Source organism: Chrysochloris asiatica, unplaced genomic scaffold (assembly GCF_000296735.1).
Source record: "Chrysochloris asiatica unplaced genomic scaffold, ChrAsi1.0 scaffold00010, whole genome shotgun sequence".
Classification (NCBI taxonomy): Eukaryota; Metazoa; Chordata; class Mammalia; order Afrosoricida; family Chrysochloridae; genus Chrysochloris; species Chrysochloris asiatica.
The window spans coordinates 32,947,583-32,966,247 of NW_006408528.1; the positions used below are offsets into that span (position 1 = coordinate 32,947,583).

At 39.0% G+C, this 18,665-nt stretch overlaps 1 protein-coding gene across 1 annotated transcript in view; it reads left to right on the top strand.

Annotated features, from left to right (window-relative positions):
• The window catches only part of MAGI2 (membrane associated guanylate kinase, WW and PDZ domain containing 2), a 1,931,490-nt gene that overhangs the window by 1,513,929 nt on the left and 398,896 nt on the right, over positions 1-18,665 (top strand). The window contains exon 9 of the mRNA XM_006834399.1: positions 623-805. Within this exon, the coding sequence (XP_006834462.1) occupies positions 623-805 (183 nt within the window). The remainder of the gene's footprint in view (positions 1-622; positions 806-18,665) is intronic.

The window sequence follows — 18,665 nt, forward strand, 5'->3', positions numbered from 1 at the left end:
CTATTACTTGGAATCTAACACACAATGAGACGAACATATCCAGATGTTTCTGGATGATTAGGACTCCTTGCCCACATTAGCTGAAAGTTTTGATCACCTACTGATACAACTTTTTTTTAAGTACCAACCAAAACCAAACTTGCTGCCACTGAGTTGATTCCAACTCACAGCAAACCCCATAGAACAGAGGACAGCTGCCCCATTGGATTTCCAAGAGTGGCATTGTATAGGAAGTTGACTGCCGCATCTTTCTCCCATGGAGCAGCAGGTGGGCTTAAACTGCTGACCTTTCACTTAAGAGCTGAACCTTATCCACTGTGCCACCAGGGTTCCTCTTTTTAAGAACAAGCAGGGCTAATTTATTAATTAGAAGCCATGACTTGACAAAAGTGTCTCTCCAAACCAAGCTAGTTATTCTCCTTTCCCTGGAAGGTTGGTACACGCTGCATTGATAGAAAACACTAATAGTATTTGCTCCTGACGCAGTTCGCCGCCTGCTTTCATGTATTGTGTAAAACCCTACATTTATCCCTGGGACTGCTGCTTGGTGGCTGGCTTTCTCTTGTGTGAGAACTTGCCTTAAATGTGCTTTTTCTTTTTTAACTTATATTGGCCAATGTAGAAAAACCACTCTTCACCCGGGATGCATCCCAGTTGAAGGGAACATTCCTCAGCACCACGCTAAAAAAGAGCAACATGGGTTTTGGATTTACCATTATTGGCGGAGATGAGCCTGACGAGTTTCTGCAGGTGAAAAGTGTGATTCCTGACGGACCTGCAGCACAAGATGGGAAAATGGAAACAGGTAAGTTTCTTGATGCTTTTGAGCCATGGTTCTGGTTTTCTGTTTCATTTGTTTCTAAAGGTTTTTTGTTTTGTTTTCTTTTTGTTTTTAATGTGCGTGTTTTGTATTCTGAAGGTCAAAGGTCAATTCACTTTAGGAAAACCAAAATTTATTTCCCCTCAAAGCTTGGAATATCAGGTTAAAGTAATTTGGACGCAATCCTCAATATCATTCTTGACTCTGTTTTCAGATTAGCTTGTTCTCTTTTCTGAATTCAATGGATTCCTGAAACTGATACTTATCTAATTTCTTTCCAGGTTTCCTTCTTAGAGATATGATTAATATTTCACATTTTTGTAGCTTATATGAAGCCATTGATATTTAAAATCTGTATTAATCTTCTAATATCCTGATGCTAAACTGGCTAGGTTTTATTATTTAAATGTGCATCACCATCTAATTTTTAAATGGGACTAGTTTTTGGATATGCCCGTGTATTGTCTTACTATATGGGTTTTCCCCCTAGTCATTACAAATTAGTTTTCATATACAATTTATTGCAAGTGTGTCCAAATTATCATTGAAATTCATTTCACATGAAAATATAGATACAAACTGTTAAAGGCAGGAAAATATAAAATATTTTTGTTGTACAAAACCTCAGAAAGTTGTACTGAAGTAGAGGAAAAAGTATTGGATTACATCTGATTTTGCAGTATTATTCGAAATTGTCCTATCTTGCCCATAACCTTCTTAAAGTCCCATAACTTATAAATACTAGTTTCTTCATCTGAAAAAATGTTGAAGAAATTAAATTTGACCTTATGTATTTAAAATTCTGATGCAATAACTTTGTGGTGTTAGTTTTTGAAATGCCTTAGAAAAAATATTATGAAGTACAGTAACTATCTGTAAAGAAATATAATCTATCACCATTTTCACATTTTTTACAACATTGAGTCAATATATATGATAGTAACTTTTCCAAATCAATAAGTCTTTGTAAACATACAAATTAGAAAATTGCTTTTGCAGAAAGTTATGCTGTTTTTATGACCTATCGGTTTATGAGTCACTCTTACAAGATTTTAAAGAGGAAGGAACTACACAAAATTGCAGTCTTCATTTTACATTTTCAAACTCACTAGTGCTAAATTACCATTTATTAAATTGTTATTGTTTAAATAACTTTTTTCAAGATTCCATAATGAGTCATTTGCTGCTATCCTTGCTTGTTGTTGTTGTTGTTGTTGTTGCAAGTGCCAGCGAGTCGGTTCCAACTCATAGCAACCCTGTTCAGGGTTCCCAAGGAGTGACTGGTGGGTGAGTTTGAACCACCAACCTGTGCTTAAAACCAACCTTCTGGTCCAGTGCTTTATCCCACAGCACCACACCAGTATGCCCTATCATTATTAAGTAATGTTATATTTAATAGATGTTAAATTTCCTTACAATTTGAAAAGAGGTTTTAAATCTAACTCACCACAGTTCTCAAACAGTAGTTTTTATAAAGATTTTGAGTGCATAGTATTTTGCAAGAGTTAGAGAATATACAACTCTTCTGTTCATTCAGTGCTGTTTTATTAAGCATTTGTATGTACCTCCATGTTATCTCAAAATTACACACATCATTGACTAAATTAAGAAACCGTTCTACTAACTACAATCAGGATACTACTGCTTGGATGAAAATTGGGCTACCAGACATGAAAGGTGGTCAGGGGCCATAGTTCCTCAAGTCTCTTTCTGACCAGTGGTGGTGGTGTGCCATGGAGTTGGTTCCAACTCATAGAGATACTGTACAGGGTTTCTGAGGCTGTAAATCTTGACGGGAACAGAAAGCCTCATCTTTCTCCCACGGAACAGCTGGTAGTTTCAAACTGATGACCTTGAGGTTAGCAGCCCAACTCATAACCACTATGCTATCAGAGCTCCTTTCTGACTGGTAATCCTGGTGTTTTTTGATAATCTTGAGTTTTGTTCCATATTTCTCCTGGTCTACCAGGACCTTCTACTGTGATCCCTATCAGAGCAGTTGGTCATGGCGGCCTGGCACCATCTAGTTGTTCTAGGACACCTACTTTTCCTAGTCATTGCAATGCACCTGGGGTATAATGATGGATATGCTATGGCCCCATTCTCCAGGGTTTAGATCTAGAAGGGACTCAGACATGAAACAAGTAAATGTAAACACAATCCTGTGACATTACACAAGTTTTAATAGAGGGAATTGTTCTTTAGTTCAGATCAACAAGTGTTATGTGCCAGGTATTCTAGTAGTTACTCTTGTTATTATTGTGTGCCGTTGAGTTGGTTCCAACTCATAGCATATTTATAAGGGTTTTCAAGAGCAACTAGTGAATTTGAACTGTTGACCTTGGGCTATCAGTCCAGTGCTTATCCTACAGCGCCACACCAGGGCTCCTAGTAGTTACATTGTTGTTGTTGTTGGTTGTTAAGTACCATTGAGTAGGTTATGACTCATAGCAACCCTGTATAAGGTTTCTGAGGAATGACTGGTGAGCTTGAACTACTGACCTTGAGTTCAAACTGACCTTGTAGTCCAGCACATTACCCCACAGCACCACACCAGGACTCCCTAGGAACGCAAAAATGAAGAAACAAATGTTCTTATCCTCAAGAAGCTTGTTGTTGTGGTTGTTAACTGCCATGAAATAATTTCTGACTCTTAGCCACTCTACTAGGTTTTCTGACAAGCTGCTGGTGGGTTTGAACCACTAACTGTATGGTTAGCAAATCAGTGCATATCCTACAGTGCCACACAGTATAGTGAAAGTCACGTTAGTAAATAATGTTATCAATGTAATAATAAAAATATTTACTAAGTGCAGCAGTATTGTTGTTAAGTATTACTGAGTCAGTTCTGACTCACACCACCCCTATGTAGAGTTTCCAGGAAGTGGCTGGTGGGTTTGAACTACTGACCTTGCAGTCCAGTGCTTATCCTACAGCACCCCACCATGCAATAGGGTAGAGAAAAGGGAGATGAGTTCTGTTGTGAGATGCTCAGGAGAGATCTCAAAGATACAATGACACCTGAAAGGCGATGAATAATGAATAAGCATTTGCAAAATAGCCAAGGAAAATTATAGAAAGAGGAAATGATATATGCAAAGAGAAAGTGGTGAGGGGTACCTAAAATAAGTCTTCTATATCATCACAGTGCACATTAATATTTTACTTTCAGTATGAATTCTAATGAGGTATTGAGTGAAGTCATAATCATAACTAGTGAAGATGAACTCTTCAGAGTTTTAGAAAACATCAAAAGCAGTGTATCGCCATGAAGCCTCAAATATAGCGTGTATTATAATACATGCATGTCTGTACATAAAATCTTTAGCATATAAATGTTTAAGCAATTATCCACCCATTAGTCATAGAGGTTTTTTCTGTAAGTGATGTTTTGTTTACATGTATACCTCCAGAACCTAAAATGTGCCTAATAAATAGCAGGTGATCAATAAATGTGAGTGCTCACTGGCTGACTGGCTGACTGGCTAGATGACTGCTTGTATAGACTGATAGATGGGTACTCTTACAGATAAAGAAGTGAAATTTGAATTAGCAGAATTTACAATGCAGCCTAATTGGACTAGGTAACTTTCCATTGAAGTAAAAACAAACCCGTTTTCCAATTTCTGAAATTAAAAAGATAAGTACATGTTGAGAACAACATTAATTTCTGTTTTTATAAGTTTTTTTGTGTAAAATGAACATCAATAATTAACTGAAATGATAGATACTTCAGATATAAAAGATAAATCATTGGTGTTTAACAGCTGAGCGGTCTCATTTGACATTGAAGTGAACATAAAAAGATTTCCATCAAATTTTCTAGCTCTAAGTTTGCTCTCATTTAAAAAAAGGAGAACTCCTAGACAGAACTCCTAGACACAGAGACCTCCTAGACACGATATTCCCAGTTATGGGGTTTGTTAGGGAAGTGAACATTTCAGGGCACAGTTGTTCCAAATAGGACGATGTTACAAAGTTCTTTTAGGGTGGCTAACAAATGCCCACAAGACACACCACTCCACCCTAAGCCTCAGCCTGATGGCACTCAACTCTAGTTCCATGGGTCAGCAAGCTTAGCTCCCCCAATTAAGTATCTGAAGGCACCTCACTTTGCAAGCAGGCCTTCATCCCAAGGTCACTCAGCTTTTGTTCTGTGGGCTGGGAAGTCCACTGCTCTGTGTCCTGCTCTGCCTCTCGATTCGCCTACTGCTGCTCTTCTGCCATGTCTCCAGTGTCACAGTTTTCTGTCACTGGGTCCAGGAGGTTCAATGTGCAAGAATCTTTGGGTCCAAATGATGCCCTCCACTCTTGGCTTTTCTTCTTTGATCCTAGTGAGATCCCTCTTACTGCTTCTGAGATAGCTCATTTTATACCTATGCTAGAGTTTCAATTTTTTGCAATTACAATGAACTCTCATAACATCCACAACTAAGTCATGTCACCCTATTCAGCATTTTCTCCCACCTTCTCTTACTCAGACTCATCAGGAAAAGAGACATTTGGTGGGAGTTACAAAGATTAAAGCTAGAAGAGATATATTAAATAATTTACTACACCATAAGGTCTAATCAATACTGAAGCCTATTGTCTTTGATCTTCCTCAGTAAGTGCTTCAAGTCCTCTTCATTTTCAGCAAGCAAGGTTGTGTCACCTGCAAGATGGTAAATGAGTCTTCCTCCTATACTGCATTCTTAAACGTATAGTCTGGCTTCTTGGATTATTTACTTAGCACAGAAATTGAGTAAGTATGGTGAAAGGATACAACCTTAATGCTCGTCTTTCCTGATTTTAAAGCCCATAGTATCCCCTTGTTCTGTTGAAACAACTGCCTCTTGTTTTATGTTCTGGAATTCCCTTTCTTCACCACACTGTTCAGTTTTTATGATCATGATCCACATAGTCGAATGCTTTTTTTTCTTAGTCAATAAAACACAAGTAAACATCTTTCTGGTATTTTTTGCTTTCAGCCAAGATCCACCTGACATCTGCAGTCATATCCCTTGTTTCATGTTTTTGTCTGAATCTGGCTTCAATTTATGCCAGTTCCCCATCGATGTAATGTTGAAAACTTTTTTTGAACTATCTTCAGCAAAATTAGATTTGCAGTTGTTATTAATGATATTGTTTGATAATTTCCACATTCTGAGAGATCAGCTTTCTTTAGAACAGGTATAAACATGGATCTCTTCCAGTCAGCTGGCCAAGTATCTCTCTTCTAAATATTCTAGCATAGAGAAGTTAGCACTGCCAGCCATTGCATCTGTTTATGGAAACCACTCAATTGGTATTCCGTAAATTCCTGAAGCTTTGGTTTTTGCCAATGACATCAGTCAAGCTTGAACTTCTTCCTTCAGGTTCCTGATTGAGTGCTGCCTCCAGAAATAGCTGCATTTCAACCAACTCTTTTCGGTACAGTGACTCTGTTGTGAATTCCTTCCATCTTCTTTTGATACTTTCTGCATTTTTCAAAATTTCACCCATAGAGTCTTTCAATATTGTAACCCAAGCCTTGATTTTTTTCTTCAATTATTTCAGCTTGAGAAGTATTAAGTATGATCTTCCCTTTTGGCTTTCTAACTCCAGGTCTTTATACATGTCATTTCAATGCTTCACTTTGTTTTCTCAATCTACCCTTAGAAACTTTTCTGTTTAGCTCTTTTATTTCATCATTTCATCTATTTGCTGTAGCTACTCTATGTTCAAGAACATGTTTCAGAGTATTTTCTGACATCCATTTTTGTCTTTTCTTTCTTTCCTGTATTTTAATGACCTTTTACTTTCTTCATGTATGATGTCCTGATGTCATCCCACAATTCTCTGGTCTTTGGTCATTAGTGTTCAATGTGTCAAATATATTCTAAAAATGATCTTTAAATTCATGTGGGATAAGCTCAGGGTCATACTTTGACTTTCATGGGCTTGTTTTAATTTTCTTCAGCTTTAATTTAAACTTGCCTTTGAGCAATTGATTTTTGCAGTCAGCCCCTGACCTTGTTCTGACTGATGATATTGAGCTTTTCCATTATCTCTTTCCGCAGATGTAGATTATTTGATTCCTACACATTCTGTCTGGCAAGGTCCACAGTCACTGTTTTATGTTGAGCAAAGCAACAACAACATGGGTAGCCCTGCAATTTTTTAAAAAATGCTGGTGGAATAGCTTCCAGCATCACAGAAACGAACAAGCTACCACTGTCTGAGAAACAGACTGACAAGTGGTGGACCATCGTTAGTCCCTGGTATTTCAGTCAATAATACTGCTGTTTTATTGGTTGCTACTTCTGTATTTGTGTGGAGTCCTGGTGTGGTGCTGTGGGTTAATGCACCAGACTGCAAAGCCCTTTGAACTGTAAGATCGGCGGTTCAAGCTCACCATCTGCTCCTCAGAAACCCTATACAGGGTTGCTATGGGTCAGAATCAACTCAATGGCACTTAACAACAACAACTTCTGTATTTGTGTTTCTAAGACTGTAGGTACAAGGTTAATCTTGTCAGAATCACTTGGGGGAGCTCTTTGAAAATGCAGATTTCTGTGCCCAGGAGACCTGTTGATGTTGTTAGTTAACACTAGGTCAGCTCTGACTCTTGGTGACCTGAAGCACAGCAGAACAAACTGTTGCGTCATCCTACACTATCTCCACAGTCATTGGTATACTCAAGTTCTTGTTGCAGCCATTGTCTATTTTGCATGCCTTTTAGCCTACAAGGCTCATCTTCCAGCACTAAATCAGACACTATTCTGTTACCATACATAAAGGTTTCACTGGCTTATTTTCAGGAGATCATCAGGCCTTTCTTCCTAATCAGTCTTAGTCTGGAAGCTCTGCTGAAACCTATCTACCCTGGCAGACCCTGCTGGTGTTTGAAATACCATTGGCTCAGCTTCCAGCTTCATAGCAATACAGAAACCACTACAGTAGGACAACTTTACAGATGGCTGGTGATGGTTGTGTGCTGTGAAGTCAGTTCTGACTCATACTGAACCTGTTTAGGGTTGACAAGGTTATAAATCTTCATGGAAGTAGAAAAACCTCAGCTTTTCTCTCAAGGACCAGCTAGTGTATGCAAACTGCAGTTAACAGCAACACCTTGTAACCCACTAGGCCACCAGAGCTCCTTTATAGGTGACTTGTTGTTGTTAAGTGCCATTGAGTCAGTTCCAACCCATAGCAACCCTGTATAGGGTTTCTGAGGAGCAGCTAGTGAGCTTGAACTGACTTTTATCAATCAAACCAACTTTGCAGTCCAGCACATTAACCCACAGCGCCAGACCAGGACTCCTTAGAGGTGGTAGTGGGTCCCAAACCTACTAATTCCAAATTTCAGAAAATGGTGTTCAGAAATGTTCACTTATATAATATATTAAATGTCTTAGAAATGTATGTATGTGGTTTAAAAAAGAAAGCATCAAAATATTTACAAAATACAAATTATCTCATGCCTCTTATTTGTCCATATTCAAGAAGTAATTGATTAGCTTTTATTATTTTATCACTTTGTATTGGTAATTATCTTCATGTTGTTATTGTAGTAATGTGCTTATATTGTTATCTTGAATTAGAAGTTTTAGAAATGACCTATATTTACTTCATTTTAAAAAGAAATTAAGATTTTACTACTTGATACCACTTCCACCTATCCTCCCACAGCCTCCCAATAGAGTTCAAATTTATTTATTATAGTAAAATGTGTAGTTTTTACATTGCCGTGGCTTTATGAATTTGTTCACTGGTGGCAGTAGTGTACCATAAATACATTATTTTTCTTGAAATAAATTGTGGAGTTCTATTTTGTTTTTCTTTTTTGCAGTGTCTTTCTTAAAACAATCCTGCTACTATTATTTCTCCAAAATCTCCATCACATCAGGATGGCTGTCTGCTTCCATCATTCTTTGTACTGTATCGGTCTCTGACAGAGCTCACTGTTATCCATAGGCACTATCTTTCTGGTCTTTAATGTACACACCTTTTACAAGAGCACAGCCTTCAGGTCTTCATAAAGTGAAACACTGAGAAGTTACTTAGGAGTTAGGAGCTGGTAGAGTTAGAAGACTGATCAAATTTTACTTAGGGCTAGTAGGCAAGGAAGGAGCTCTGGTAGCGTAGAGGTTACGAATCAGGCTGCGAACCACAGGTCAGCAGTTCAAAACTACCAGCTGTTCCGCAGGAGAAAGATGAGGCTTTCTGCTCCTGTAAAGATTTACAGCCTTAGAAACCCTGTACGGGGTCGCTATGAGTCAGAACCGACTCCACGGCACACAACAACAACAACAACAGTAGGCAAGGATGCTACTGTTGTGGTTAAGTGTCATCAATTTGGTTCTGACTCATAGTGACCTTGTGTAGGATATCCAAAGAGCAGCTGATGCATTTAAACTGCCAACCTTGAAGCTAGCAGGCCAGTGCTTGTCCTACAGCACCACACCTGGACTTTCATATTCTATCCTAGGCAAGGATAAAATATGAAAATCATTTCTCTGGGGCATTTTGTTTGTTTGGTTTTGGAGACACACTCATCCTGTAAATTGGAGTAGGTGGTGGGAGTTTTGCATGTAGACATAGCAGATCTTGAATTACATATTTCTTAATCCCACGCATTCTTGGGGTACTGTGGAGAAACTGAGTCCTCCTTGTCCATGTTAACTTCTCCTTCAAAAATAAAACTGAAACAGGAGTCGGCAAACTTTTTCTGTATAAAGCTAGATAGTAAACTAGTCTTTGCAGGCCAGGTAAATTATCTGTCACATCTACTTAACTCTGCCATTGCAAAGCAACCATAGACAATGAATAAACAACTGGATATGGCTGTTACAATAAAACTTTAATTACAAATGTAGGCAGTGGCAGAACTACACTCTTGAGTCATAGTTTGCCAATCCTTGCCCTAGAATATACTGCCCAAAGCTGTGCTACATCGGTGCTCTTGCCCTTTCCACTTTCTATATTAAGAATGTTGTGTAACTTTCATCTTACAGCAGCCTCCTCTTGTCAGTTAATGGCTTCTCTTGGCCACTTTGCGTTGCTGTGGGTTTGTTTTAAAGAGTTTTTGTGAAAGCGGGTAGCTAGGTTCAGCCTGTCATCTTGAACTAGAAGTCTTAGAACCTTCTTTCTCACACCCACGGAAGTTTGCTGTAGTAGGTGTAAGACTCCCACTGTACTATATACAATTTAGCAAATACCCTCCATCCTATTCTAACACTTTCTTAACAGAACATGTGCTCCGCGTTGCCTTTAAGGAGTGTTTTATTAACATTCCTGGGGATTAATTCTGGGGGTAGAGTCTATGGCCTTCCACCTCAAAACAAAGTGAATTAATTCTTACATTTAGCTTCCATGCATGTTACATGAAGTAGCTTCTAGAACATTAAACTATGAGTAATTTTTCATGTGCTCATTTTGTTTTAGGATACTGTCTTCAGCCTCTGTTTGCATTATCTGAAACTTTCACTATCCTCTGGTCCGCTAGGGAACAGCAAGGATTAACCTGAGGCTGCAGGTGAGCAGGCGATGACTCTCTCTGTTAGCCTCTGCCCCTCTTCTCAGTGCTAGCTGTTCACTGCTGAGTCTTTAGTCAGTGTTCACCCAAAGGTCTCCCATCTCACCCATTGCATTTAGCACTCTGAAGCCACTGTTTTTCTCCAGAGCAGTTTCATAAAAGTCCATGCTTGTGAATTAGGCATTTCCTGAGAAAGAACTAAGTGTATAAGAAATCCTCAGAAGTAAATCCAAAATGTTTCCTGTTTTGTTTACCCACAACCTCAGCTGGCTTTCCTTTGAATTTGGAGCACACCCTAGAGTGGGGATGGGGGTGGGATCGGTGGTCTCTCTCCATGACTTCTCTCTCATGCACTGACTACCCGATAAAAACTTCTTAGTGGAGCCGCTATTTGTCAGTGCAAACCATTTCAATCAAGTGGTTCTGTCAATTGCCAGAAGCAAATGAACTAATCCGAAAATGATAACTTTTCTACTAGTTTGATGCACTTTTTTAGTTATCTAATGCTGCATGAGAAGCCACACCAAACCTTAATGATTTTAAAGACCAACGGATTGTTTCCTCAATTGCTTGCAACCTTGTGGCTGGTTTGCTTCTATTAGGCTCACCTACGGGGCTCAATCAGCTGCAGTTGTCTTAAAGCTTTAAGGAAGGAAGCTTCACTTACGTCTTCTTGCCTTCGCTGGGGTGGCTGAACGCCTGAGAGCTGCTCAAGTTTCATGCTCTCTCTGTACCTGATTCAGTTAGAGCGTGACTGGACCTCTTTTCAAGAGTTGTGGTGCCATCATGGTGAAGCATTCAGCTGCTAACCCAAAGGTGAGCAGTTCATATTTTGTAATTGCTCTGTGGTAGAAAGATGTGGTAGTTTGCTTCCAAAAAAGATTGCTGTTTAGTCGAGCCGGCTCCGACTCATAGCGACCCTGTAAAAAGTTTCCAAGGAGCGGCTGGTGAGCTTAAACTGCCGACCTCACAGTCCAAACCGACCCCTCAGTCCATTGCTTTATCTCACACCACCATCCCAGGAGTCCATAAAGATTACAGTCTGGGAAAGCTTTATGAGTTGGAATTGACCAACAGACACACTGGACTTCTTTTTTGAACTTCTTTTCATGGTCTCTTAGGGATATTTTGCTTGAAGAGAGCAAACCGGAAGCTGTCAGACCTCTTGAGATCTAGCCTGAAACTGGTACAGCATCGCATTCACCCCATTCCATTTGTTAGAGCAAGTCACAAGGTCAGCCCACTTTCTAGCTCGTGGTCACCTTCTATGATATAAGTGTAGGAAATACAGATGCCACATAGATTCACCTTTTGATGGGAGAATTGGCAAAATTTTCTGATCAACTTTCATCTGCCACAGATCCTTCTTTATTCCTCAATTCCTTAAGTTTGCCCAAACTCCCATGAGCAAACCATCTTTTATATGCATGAGTACGTCGTCACCTCACAATCTTTATGGTAGGGAAACTTTGCTAATGTTTTCCTTTCTAGTTCTCTGTAATGTCCGGGTTAAATTATAGTAAGTTATGCTCACACATACAGAGGTTGTGAACAGCAAAATCACCAGGTCTCTGGTTCAAACTTTCTAATAAAAGTGAATCGGGCAATTGTAGCAATTCACTTTTTAAAATGCAACAAAATATTCAGACATACATGTTAGGACATTTTTAAAATAACACTTTGCTATTAGCATCATTTTGTATTTATAGACATTTATAAACTTTAGGTGCTATAGAAATATATTGTTCTCTATAAAAGCCTGAAAATAGAATTGATTCTCTAGCCTTCTGGCCAAATACAATCATCCCTCTGTATCCATGGGGAGTTGATTGCAGGACACTTGGAAACCGAAATTATATAAAATGGTGTAGTACTTGCATGCAACCTGTGTACACCCCATATACCTTAAATCATCTGTAGATTACTTATAATCTCTAATGCAATGTAAATGTTATGTAAATAGCACTCTACACGTCTCTTTAGCCTTCGAGGGATTGCTTTCACCACTTACGTGCTTCCCCTCACCCCACCAGTATTTTCTATCCATGGTTAGTTGAATCTGCAAACGTAGAACTCATGATACGGAGGCTCAACTGAATCTCCTGTAGTGAATCAATAAACTGTATTTGTTTCACCTGTCAAAACATTCTTGATTCATTTTAAATTCACCTGATTTTCAGAACCCCATGTACTTTTGTTCAAACACCTAATATCTTCACTGGTTAGCAATGCGTCTTTCACATCAATAACAGGACATCTCATAGCAAAGACAAGAGTCACTGAACACTTTCCATCCAGCATTGTCTCTGCCGCCATGTGTAAATGATACAGATGCCATGGTTGATGGTCATTGATTTCATCTACAAACCAAACCAAAATTCTTCCACCAATTTTTTTAAAATTATGCTGTGCTTCATTGGCAATTCATTTGGTTCTAAAAAATAATTTCCTGTGTACCCCAGTTAAGTAAGCACCACCTTGGTGTCTCTTTTTTGCACATTTCTATCTGTTCTTTTTGTAAGTGCTTTGTACACAGCTCACTACTTCCTTTTCATGGAAAATCAGATTCTAGATAAAAACACACTTGAGAAAGGATGGCTCTCATCTCTGCACTAGAATTCTATATCGTATGCCCATTTCAGCACAGATGTAGCAAAGTTAGATATTTAAAGTTTTTTTCTTAGTTTCAGTATGGCTATCTATTTGGATATATCATGGTTTTGAAGCCTGAAATCACATTATTGGAACGTGCTCTTTATCACCTTTTTACCTATTGATATTGAGATTAGTGCACTTAAATGCAGTTTTATACTATTCTTTTTAAGTTATTCTGCACAAGCATTTTATATGCATTTTCTGTGTGGGTTCACTGGCCTTCCTAGGAGATTGAGAATGGTGTACGAGGACACCAGGGGTGCTGTTTGTTAGAGTATCCTTTCAGGGTATGAAACAGAGTTTTTAAAAGTCTAGCTTATTACTCAAGTTTAATGAAAATGGAAAAGGTATAAAGGGGTTAACATTATGTTTGCACCTGCTTCTTTGAGGAGGGAACTAGCTGTTGCATATAGTGAAGGTGTCCAACTTAAGGTGGTGGGTGGTCATGGTTATGTGCTATGGACTTGGTTTCAACTCATAGTGACCCTGTTACAGAGTTTCCAAGGCTGTAAATCTTTACAGGATCAGAAAGCCTCATCTTTCTCCTGCAGGGCCCCTGGTAGTTTTGAACTGCTGACCATGAGATTAGCAACCTAACTCGTAACCACTACGCTACTAGAGCTCCTTTCAACTTAAGGTGGTGGTTGTTGTTGTTATGTGCTGTGGAATCGGTTCCAACTTACAGCGACCCAGTACAGGGTTTCCAAGGAGCAGCTGGTGAGCTTGAACTGCCAGCCTTGCAGTTCAAACGGCTTTGCAGTCTGGCACATTCACTCACATCACCACTATGCTACTGTTGTTATGTGCTGTGGAGTCGGTTCCGACTCATAGTGACCCTGTGCAGGGTTTCCGAGACTATAAAGCTTTACGGGAACAGAAAGCCTCATCTTTCTCCTGCAGAACAGCTGGTAGTTTCGAACTGATGACCCTGAGGTTAGCAGCCCAATTCGTAACCACTACGCTACCAGAGCTCCTTTTCAATTTAAGGTAGCCACATATAAAATAAAAGTATTATCTAAGTTCATTTAAGAAGTTCTCATCATTGGTTTTTTAAAGCCTTGGTGAGTGGGTGAAGTCACCAATACTCTTGCTTACAAATGAACCAAAAGTATCTAGTTCTATATATCTATATATCTATATCTATAGGCTTACCAGATTTTTGTAGACACTATCAAATTCATTCAGTTCCTACCTCACTCTACCTGAGCTAATGGAACTGAACGTTTGCTTCAGCAAGATATGATATGGTTTTATTAAAGATATTTTAATAATGGGGTTTCATTAAAGGTATTTAGCTGCCCTTCCACCCTCCCCCTAAATTGTAAACTCTTCCATTTACTATTCTTCCTCATTTGTGTCTGGCTGATAAGTGATAAGTCCTCAAGGCTTAGTTTACCACCAGGTGCATGGCAAATAATCAACCTGTTGATTAAACAAGTGCATGAACCTGCCCCTAGAGCACTGATTTGCTCACAAGGATTGCTACAGATGTACAAGATTTTTTGTAATAATAGTTGATTGCTCAATGATTATATTGAGGAATGCCATAGAATTGGTTCTGATTCACAGCAATCCTGTATAGGGTTTCTGAGGAGCAGCTGGTGGGTTTGAACTGCCACCCTTCTGGTTAGCTGTACAGTGCTTATCCTAGAGTACCACATCAAGACTCCTTGGAGAATTGTTTAAAGTTCTTTTGAGTTTAACCAAAATCTCATTAGGTAAGTTATTACACTAAAGTACTTAGAACAGGACATGACATAGCAAATCACTCAAAATTGGTAGCCGTTATTCAAATCTGTAAATTGCCTTTCAGAAAATTGAACACAGTGGTTAGAGTACTTAGCTGTTAACCAAAAGACCAGCAGTTTGAACCCATCAGTCTGCTTCTGTAAATATTTACAGCTTTGGAAACCCCATGTAACCATTTTACTCTGTGCTATAGCATCAGTGTGAGTCAGAATCAACTCAGTTACAGTGGGTTTGATTTTGGGGGGGGGGTTTTTGTTTTGTGTTGTTTTATTGTGTTGTGTTCTAAGAGTGGTAGTTATATGAAAAGATCTGTGGACATCTTGGAATGATTGTCCATTGGACCCTGGAAGTTAAAGTAGCCTGCATTGAACGTTTAAATATAATTCTTTAAATAGTCTTAGATTTAAAGGAGATGTCAGCAATATTTCAGAATCATGATGCTATGATGGCAGTTGAAAGGTGGGCTTTCCTACTTTTGTGTGTGCTACTGAAAACTGGCCTGCATTCCACTTGGATAGGCTGTAATATTCTAATACCTGATTTCAAGACACATTTTAGGGAAGTCAAGAAGCTAGACTTTGTTTGTTGGAAGGTCCCTCACATTTTTTATAGACTATAACCCACTCAAAAATTTAAAGTAAATCAGATCCTACATCATAACAAACAAAAAAGCTTGAGAGGGTGATAAAGATGGAACATGTATGCGACTAGGTAATTATTAATATTTCCTAAATGAAATACCTATATTGGATCTTGATGCATATTCCTACAGATTTTCTTGTGGGCTTATAGGTGCTCAGTGAATGGTTTAATTGGATACACCACATATATATCATTGCCTAAAGATATGTGTGATGCAGGTAAGAAGGAAGAAAGAAATGTATCTTTGTTTCATCAGCTGAAACTTATTTCTTAGTTCATTATTTTAAATATTTCAGCATTCTAATGAGGAGACTTCACTGAAGTCAATAGAAGAGAAATTACCATGCAGACCTTTGTTTATAAGTGTAGTTCTTTCTACTGGTTTTCACAAGCTGCCAGTGAAATTAAAGATGGAGTGCGCTAGAGTCTGCAAATATCAAAACTGCTGCAGCTGCAGAAACAGTATTTCTGTATCCAGTGTAATTAAAGTGCCTCTCATATGTTCCAGCTGAGGATTTGCATGAACTGACATGAGCACACATGGTAAAACTTAGTGCCATTTATCTAATTTACTACTTTCTTCAAAAACCCAACTCTGTAAGATGGATTTTGCATTTTTTAGTAGCAAGAACTATTGCCAGAGAGGGACAAAAAGTCCACCATGTAGATGAGATATTGACAAAAGAAAAGGAAACTTTGTTTTGTGAACCATGATTAATAATCTAGAACAGTGTTTCTATAGATCATCTTTATTTCCCTTCTCTTTTTGTTTTAAAGAGTTACGTTCTAAATGTTCACTCCTTTTCCATCTTTGTTATTTTGCTTCTCTTTTTGTCATTGGAGGAGAAAAAGAGGATACTAAATATATTTTCCACTGTGTCTTCATGAGATAATGGAAATATTTATCTTGAAAAACTGACTTAGATTGCCACAGCTCTCAATGTAATATGAAGCATCAAATATCTCTTCATAGGCAAATGATGTTAGCAACATTTGCATTTTTTAGAGGAATTTCTCATGGATTTATATAAGATTGTGACCCCAGATTGGGACATAAAAGCATGTGTGTGTGTGTGTGTGTGTGTGTGTGTGTGTGTGTGTTTGGCTGAGGCAAAGGCTGGCGTTACAAGCATCCATCCTGCAGGAAGCAAACATTCCAGGAAAACAACACAGCAGGATTTTGGAGTCATTGGCATTTGCCTAGAGGCTACCTCAGTGCTGACAGGTGTAATCGCTGAATGTACAAAGTAGAACCTCAAGTACAAAGTCAAAGATAATGGAGTTGTTTTCAATGTTTTTCATCAAGACCTGACTCCTTGAGAGTTTTTATTCTTAATAACAAAATGCAAAGGTCATTTTTCTTTGAAGAAAAAAAATAACCACTTGCCATTTCCTATAGAAAAGGTGACATTTTTCTATGAAAAGGAGACATTTTGCCCAGAGGCAAGTAGAGACAGTTCAGGATTGCCTGACAGTGAGTTTCCGTAAGAGCAGAACAAGATGCTGTGCCTCTGGCAGAAATGCCATTTTACTCCCTATTCAGATTTGCACATTCTAAAACAAATACAAACCTGATTTTTTTATGGTAGTCTTCACAGTGGCTTATTGATGTGTGCCGTGGCATTACTAATTAATGTGATGAATAAATGCCATGCTGAGACAATGGAAGTTTTACAAAGATGACGACAGACTGGTACTGAACTGAGTCAGAGGTCCAGAGCTTTACATCCGGTTCCTAGCAATAACTACTCCTGTTCTGTCTCACAATCCACCTAGAACTTAATGTGCAGCAGTAGCACTCTGTCTATTAGCTACTATTCAAAACAGATGTTCTACTTGCTCTTTCACTCTTTAGCAAACTGTATCATGGGCTGTTGAGTGGTACTTTGCCTAGCACTGGCTCTAAGTCCCACACACTTACCTCAGGGCTACTGTGGAGCTCCCCTAATACAGTCAACCGCTCCATTGCTACTTTGTGCTCCTCTCCAGACTTCTGTTTATATCTATTAGGGCACAGTAGTCATTTGGTATGATATAACCACCCTATTCTATATAAAGAGAAGTCCAGAGAGGGAACCAAAGTGTCGTCTGAGACCATTTCCACATGCAGGATTGGGTATTTGTCAATGGATGGCATCTGTGTAATTTATTTCTCCCCACAAGAAAGGGAAGGGTGCTTCCCCTCTCATCCCAAGTCAAGAAAGGACAAAGGATGCCCAAAAATTACTGGTAGAGAATTGGAGTTAGCTAAAAGAAGAGATAAGTGTTTGGGTTCCCAATTGGACATCTCTTTGGTCAGTGGACTTGGCTTTCTTTGCCAATCAGACAAGAAGTAAATTGGAGAAAGATGTCAGGATAGAAAAGTAGACCTGGCAATAAAGCTGCCACAACTCAGTATTTGGCACGGAAAAACGATGTCAGTTCAAATGACAATGGGGAAGAGAGCCTGGACCAACTATCTTGTGTATACTCAAGATGGCTTCCAGCTGTGGATGAAAACCCAGCATCAAGAGGCTGGGCAGTGCTCCAATAGGGCAGGCACTGGTAGGGTGAAGATTGAGCCACACATTACACTGGCCTTAGCATAGACACGCAGATCCATGCCATGAAAGTATCAGCCACTGGATACCTGCCATTTCCATGGCAAGTTACCATTTACTAAACAAGAAGCAAAGCCAACACAAAAAGGAGTGCAGTGACCAGTTAAGTAAGAGGACTTTTTCCCCTGTGCCCCTCACATGGAACTATCCAGATCTTGAAGAGAAGAAGAATGAATAGGCATTGACGCTAAAGCAACCCAAGCCTGTCTCAGCTCAAAGCATTCAGGGCTCCAGGTCAAGTCCATGTAGGAAAAGATATTTAAATCAAGTTTGAAGAGAGAAAATAGAGATACACTAGCCAAAAGTGACTGAAAAGTCCTGAATTTGCATAAGATATCGTTAAGGAATAAAAAAGGGAGATGGAAGCAATAACTAATGACTAAAATACGTCATATTTTATGCCTCTACCCCTAGTTGGAAGTGACACTGGACTGCCAACCACAAGATCTGCAGTTCAGGTCTACCAACCACTATGCAGGAGAAAGATAAGACTTTCTGCTACCACAAAGATGTAAGCCTCAGAAACTCTATGCAGGGTCTCTATGAGTCTGACTCAACTCGACAACGTGTAGCAACAACAAATCCCTAGTTGAGTCTTCTCAGTAAATAGCATGGGCATTATGTACCTATACCTGGATCTAGTATTCTGGCAGGTCTTGGAGATAAAGGAACACAAAGTCTGGTCAAGAGACGAAATGTG